The 7,441-nt window shown below is 28.1% G+C and overlaps 1 protein-coding gene across 1 annotated transcript in view; it reads left to right on the forward strand.

Annotated features, from left to right (window-relative positions):
- Nucleotides 1–1,754: 1,754 nt before the first annotated feature.
- Nucleotides 1,755–7,441, forward strand: part of LOC108764192 (TNF receptor-associated factor 6) — a 6,315-nt gene continuing 628 nt past the window's right edge. Inside the window, exons 1-4 of the mRNA XM_018512289.1 lie at nt 1,755–1,853; nt 3,463–3,597; nt 4,132–4,353; nt 6,372–6,616. Coding sequence (XP_018367791.1) covers nt 1,760–1,853; nt 3,463–3,597; nt 4,132–4,353; nt 6,372–6,616 — 696 coding nt within the window. The 5' untranslated portion in view covers nt 1,755–1,759. The remainder of the gene's footprint in view (nt 1,854–3,462; nt 3,598–4,131; nt 4,354–6,371; nt 6,617–7,441) is intronic.

Here is a 7,441-nt window from a genome sequence, read left to right on the forward strand (position 1 = left end):
TCAATCTGTCAGAAACCGAGTATTTCGATGTACCTAGTTTCTGGGTATCGATCATGAAACCTTTTTCCTAGGATGAAAAGTGAAAAGTGAAAAATTTCTCCATTAACTTTAATGGTTAAAATTTCCACTTTTCACTTTCTATCCTAGGGATGAAATTTCATGATTGATACCCTGATATAGGTTGCAATCTATTATTCTTTATTACTATCGCTACTCCCTCGTATTGTGTCTGAAGCTTTAGTAATACCACAGGCTAGTATTCATAGTCGAATCTTATATACTAAACAGTATATATAAACAAAACATGTAAATAAAATATAGAGTATTTTCTAAATGAAGTATATATTTGTCATTTCCGTTATTTGTAAAACTGAAACCCTAGAATCATGAATTTAAAAAATTAAAAAAAGCAAATTTAACTTTTAACTTTTCAATTATTTTTTTATTAACTTAACTTTTAATTCACTTAATTTCGTTATAAATTAACTTGTATTTTAACTAAGTTAAATTTTCAAGGTTGTGTTAACTTTAACTTAACTTAGTTTTAAAAAAAGTTAATTTACCTAACCCTGATTTTTATGAGAATATCTTGAATATATTTTACAAAATATTATATCATTATAGACAAAATATATTGCTTAAAAAATAATTGCACGTACGATTTAGCAGCTTTTTAGTTTTATAATGAACCGTTAATTTTTATTTCTTAATTTTTCTTCTTTTTTTTCTAAACGCCTGATTATAGATTTTCATTTCGAGTTTAAAAAATTATATATATATATATAATACACAGTTATGGAGAACAGATTTTTTTATTCTATAATGAAATTCATATATGAGCTACCAATAATTATATTTTTTCATTTATGATAATATTCTATAAACGCGCACTTTTTTTTTAATTTTAGGAAGTCAATTTCTCAAGTCGGTTACTCAATTGTTTATCACCCGCTAAAAAATTTTTCATGCATGCAGAATATGTATAAATATGTATAAACATACATAAACATGTATAATACGGACATATTTCATATATATAATTATATATGTTTATGAATATTTATACGAGTTTACGTATGTTTATACATATTTATACATATTCATAAAAAATTTTTTACCAGGCATTTTCTTCTACCCTAATAATAATCGATATTCATGTTTTAATCTAGCGATAATTGTACTTTTATTAATACAACTCCAATTATATGATCAAACTCCGTTTATACCTTAAAAAATTTGTTCTTCTTAATTGTGTACCATATCTTATTTTTTGTTCTCGAAATGAAATAGTTATATGTTTAGGTATATAAGAACACAAAAACAAGAAATAAAAACTAAAACTAATAAAAATTCAGCTATAATACAGATATATAAAATTGAAAAATCTACTTAAATTACCTTTTTAGGAATATTTTTAGGAATTTATAAATTAATTCAACACACCAGCAAAATTATATAATTTATAACACTTTTCTATAATTAATAGTTTAATTTCAATGTTTATTTAAATGAAAATTTGAATACCACTGATAAGAAAGGAAAATATTATTTGAAGTACATCGAAACTTCTACATGTATGACGCACAATGAAGAACAATTTTTTATTAAGTGTCACAATATTATCTAATTTTTCTTCGACGAATTCTCATCGCGTAAGAAGACGATAAAATCTATTTTTAAGGGCTGGTGGGAGCCACTGCTGTTTATAATTTCGGCTACAACGTGATGAATTCACAACGTACCGTTTACATGCAACGAGATGTCGAATATCGTATGTTACATTATATCACTATTTTGTTTTGTTTCGTTATATTTTGCTTGCGGTGGTGTGAGTGAATCTTTGCGGAAAACGCGTAAGTATGAAACAGTTGTTTATTATGCGCTAACAGTTTCTGCAAGTGGTTACCCTATAAAATATAATAATTTAATTAAAAAGTTTATTTCATAATTAATACTGTATTGTAATCAATAAAACTCGTAAGATTTTGGACAGAACTTTGAAATTTTGATAAATGTAAATTAAAAAATTATAAAGTTATAGTATAATAATTTCACTAATAAAATTAATCATTTCATTAAGTCTTGTTTATATTTTTTCCTTCTGTTATATTTATTATATAAATAAGAGACTTAAGATTTATACTTAATACATATCCAAAGCAGCAAAATTAGTCGAAAATACATTCAATCGACATCCAGATAGGTCCGAAAGTCTATTAGATCTGACCTAATGAACGTCAAATCTACGTCGATCTGACAAGTGGGGAATGAAAAGACGGTAATTTAATAGTATTAATTTGGTAATGGAAGGCATTTTGCCCAATAAGTCATAGTTCGATAAGTGCCCGATAAGTCATACTTCTAAGTTCAAAATCGTTATTTTGGTTAGATTGATTTCAAAGTTGAAATCGACGCCATTTGATATATCGATCAAACTGTGTTCGAGTGTGTTATACTGTGTCGATTTATGTCTCGTAAGAGGAAAGCAGCCATAATCTTTCGCGAAATTCTCTGATGAATAACTATCAAGAGTGTACTATGTGAAGTAGAAGGCTCAAAATTGACATAAAGGATTATATAGACTTTTAGGGCAAGACTGGTTCAATTTACTTTGAAGTCAATTTTGTTGGTCATTTGGATCAAGCGCTGACAAAATTTACCTAATACGTAAATTTCCTTGGTAATCTTGACTTCGAAGTTAGCAGTGATATCTTTGAAATATCAACGAACGTCTCTAAATCAATAATTACTTAATTTTGACAACTTGAAATTCGACTTTGAAGGCGTAAATACAGTTCGATATTAGGTAATTTATGACCTCAGAAACTTATTAATTATTACCAGACTCTGAGAGTTAAAATTAAGTAAATTTTTTACCTCTCTCTATCAAGAACACCTCAAACGCAAATGGACTTTGAAAACATTAATATGTTGAAATTAAGTAATTTTTTATTTGTAAAGAAAACCTCAAATACATTTTCATTTTTAGGACATATTTTAAGTAGAAATTTGGTCATTCTTGTTTTAATTAGGGCAATTTTACTTTGGCTTGGTTAAAATGTTCTACTTTGCTGCTTGGGTATAGTATAACATTATTCAATAATAATTCTGAGATCTTAAAATAAATTAATAGAAATAAAGTTAATATAAATAATACAGTAAATGTCTATTATATTTGATATAGCTAATATTTTATACAATCAACCTCTGATTTTTAAATATAAAAAAGTTTAAAGAACGATGAATTTCAACATATTAATGTTTTCAAAGTCCATTTGCGTTTGAGGTGTTCTTGATAGAGAGAGGTAATTTAAAGAACGATGTTCTATTATAAAATTACGTATGTTATAAACATTTTTCATAAATACACATATAATCTATTTTCTGTAATTAGTTACATGCACTTTCTTTGGTGCATCGTTCATTAAAAAGTACGAATTTATCTGTCACATGCATTTTTAGCGACGATTGAGGCCAATGTCAGCAATAATGATGTCACGGAGACGCAGCATACCATTTGCAAAATTGCAACGGAAGATGTGGTCGCGAATGCACGTGCCACTGTCACAACAGTACTCACTGGAGCATGTAAGGCCAGTAAGTGAAAATAAAAATGAATAAAATATAATAGTCAATTTTTTATTTAATGATACATATACCTTTAAATATTTTTTATACACTTGATGTACATTTTTTTCTTTATAATGATTTTTTATGAGATTAGTTTAATATTTATAAATAGTTAAAAGAGAGAAAGATGAAATTTTTAGGCAATAATTTATCTTTCATAAGAAGTAAACAACTTTCATCATTTTCGGTAATATTAAAAGAAGGTTCCGTACGCATTCACATTTTAATTCTTACGTCTCAATTACGATTTTCCGATTTTAACATGTTATATTAACTAATAACACAATAAAAAGAGAGAATTGTGAACGATAACACTGTGGAGAATCTCTCAAACTTCTGGCGCGCTGAATCTCGGCTTCAAATTTAAATAAAGATAATGATCTTCATCCGATGAAATTAAATCTTAGAAATTGATTAAATATTTTCACCGGAACGAAAATAATCTTGCCCAAATAAACATACAGAAAGTTAATTGTCGTTGATGAAAACGTATGCTTTCAGAAACAATGGACGAAAAGTTCGCGAATCTGGAGGAAAAGTTGAGCAAGGAATTTGCGGATATTAAGTGGTTAATTTACAGCATTTTGGAGCAACAACCGAATTATTTGAAAAGTGTGCGAAACGTTAATCTTCACGATGGAATATTTGATGATTATTTATTCCCGAGACAAGATGAGATCGATAAATTCAACAATACCATGCAAAGCTTATTAATATTAAATGGTTAGTGCAATTATATTATACTGTAATCTAGCTATATTTTTTTTTATCGAAATATGATACTTTTGTAAAATATAAATAAATTTTTTAAATAATTTTCAACGCATTTATTAACATATGTAATTTATAATAGCAGGGAAATGCATTTATTAACATATGTAATTTATAATAGCAGTAGGCTAACGTTAAGTTAACTTTACACTCTCAACTAAACACAGAGTAGCAACTAGAAAGTTCTTCTTTAGTAATTGCAAGATTTCATGTTCTCAAAACTTTGCAAGTGCTTCTGTTACTATACAATGGTCTATCTTGCATGTATGAATGAAATTAGTAAACTTGTTGGCGAAAGAACAATCTTGTAACAATTACACCTTAACAACTCTCCCCACAGGGGACGTCCTGAGGATGCCCAAAGGACATCTATGTGTCCTTTGAACATCCTAAGGACATCCTCAGGATGTAGTACGGATAAAGTATGTTATCAGGGTATATAATAGAAATTGAAAGAAAATTTCTATTTTAATATTTTTATATTAATTATTATCTAATATGTATTAATTATCAATTCTTTAAGAAGTAGTATTTATATGTCTTGCAGAATATATCCTGAATGAATTTTTGTCTAAAACTTTAATTTTAAATAAATATCATTTATTGCAATCTTTAATAATTGCCATTAAATAATTAAATAAAAATCGAAAATTTAATTTGAATTCTGAAGAAATGAATAACTTTTGCACAACCTGATTACACTCCAAAGCTCAGTATGAAAAATTAAATAGCTTTATTTTCAATCGCTTACAACTTGAATAATAATGTATAATCCATTTTCGAGAAACTAAGGCTATACAAAACATTGTGACAGCTTCGTGTATGTATGTTATCGCGTACGTATGGAATTCTATTCTAGAATAATGAGACCCAAAATATAACGCGGATGACGCGTGTAGAAGTTTTGTACTTCTTGCATAATACGCATTGTACTTCAGAGCCTAAGCTAAACATTTGTATGTAAGAGATCATGGTTTTATGTAAATGGATTCTGTGTTCTGAGAGGAAGGGAAGGTGAGAGTTCGCCTTGTTCACGGGACGATAAAGCTGAAGCTTAGTCGGGATAAACATGATTCAAACGAAATGAATAGTGCAACAAAGTACTGAGATTTATTTCTCGTTGCGGTATATGATTAACTCTGTCGCATTTGAATAGTAAAAGCGTAATCCGTTGAGAAACCAGAATAAAACTTGTAACGCAATTGCTATTAAATTTTAGTTGCACATTACATTATAATAAAATTTATTTATTAAGATATTCTAATTAAGATATTATTAAGGTATTTATCAAATATTACGATAAATATAGCTGTAAATCAATTAATTTTTACTTAAGTAATTATTTTTAAATAAAATATTTCAAAACTGTTGATATATAATTTAATAATCTTTAATGGATTTAGACACCGATCTTTCTTAATAAAATTTTTATGTCAAGCTTATTGAACAAATATCTAATACTATAAATAGTCGACTTTTTTAACAAAGTCAAGAAAAACTTTTAATTCGACGTAATATAATATCTCGTAATTCAATGTTATATAATATCAAAATCTGATCATTAATGCTCAAATTACATGCATGATGATACATGTAATTGGAGGATTAACGGTCAAATTTTATATACATGTAATTTGAAGATTTACACTTCAATTAAATGAAACATGAGGTTTTATCGTCCGAAATTTACTTGAACTCACTACTGAAACTTGTCTCAACCTAGTAATTATCGATTCTTCAATAACTTCATAATTAGAACTCTACGTGTGTGACATAAGAAAAAACTTTAGATCTAGATAACATTGTTATATCAAAGAACACAATATCTGATAATAAGCATCACAGAAATCTCTACGTTTTTTATATAAATGTTATAAAAATATAATACAAAAATAATACATCAACAGAAGGAGGCGATAATTACGAGTTAAAGATTAAAATTCTAAATGAATAAATTATTGTTATTCCAGGTTCGACAAATGCATTCACTTATTACTGGCAGGTGAGGAACTTCAACGTGATGCTGTCGAGCTGGCAGACAGGCCGTTCAATACGCAGTCCTACCTTCTATGCGGGTCGCAGCGGTTATGCCATGTATTTGAAAATCACTCCGAAATATTTTCCCGATGGCACGGTCTTCGTAGCTGTCGGATTGACCCGCGGTCGTTATGATTCCGTTCTCACGTGGCCGTTTCCTTACAGGATCCGCCTCGAGGTACGCATATAAGACACCCGACGCTCGAAGTCGAGGTGGATTTCCGAGGGAGAGATAAATTGATAACTCCTAAATAAAATAAATTTCACAAGAGGTTCTCGGACGTAATTATGTAACATAATTACAAAGTACAGAAGGAGGCCCGCGAGCGATATTTTTGATCTGAGAAAACGAAAAGCTTTGTGCCGGGATGTACCGTAGAAAATACTCTCGAGACGTTTTCAAAACAGAAGAACCTTTCTAATGTGATCGAACAATTTTAAACAAAGTTAGAAAGTCGTGACTACATAAGTATAATCCGTGTCGCTCGCATTCCACCATAAAGGATAGACAAAATCAATATTATGGACTTGGGCTTATTTTCCTATTTTATTATTTTCAGATAAATATATTTGATGTATATATCATTAAGAGAGAGAGAGAGAGAGAGATTAAAAAGTATTAAATAATTTAAATCTTTTAAGTAGATATGTTTTTTCTCATCTTAAATTTGATATATTATCTGTGATTTAAATTTACGAATATTTTTTATGTAGAAGTTAAGTTTATTATTCTAGATTAATAAAACAAAGAAACGTTAAAATTAATTATTAATAAACAGACATTAAGTTTTTCTAAGTTAATTACGTACGTATTTTATACTTACTCATTATTTATAATAATAAAAAATATATTGCTCAAACAATATCATTTTATGTAAAGAAGTAATAGAGTTAGAAATATAATTTTCTATAAATTACTTATTAGTAAATCTGTTTTACCAATTATTAGGTGTTGAACTTAATTCCTGCCGTTTTTCGTCTCCAAAATTGATTTGTTTCGAAG

This window comes from Trachymyrmex cornetzi, unplaced genomic scaffold (genome assembly GCF_001594075.2).
Source record: "Trachymyrmex cornetzi isolate Tcor2-1 unplaced genomic scaffold, Tcor1.1 scaffold4, whole genome shotgun sequence".
NCBI lineage: Eukaryota > Metazoa > Arthropoda > Insecta > Hymenoptera > Formicidae > Trachymyrmex > Trachymyrmex cornetzi.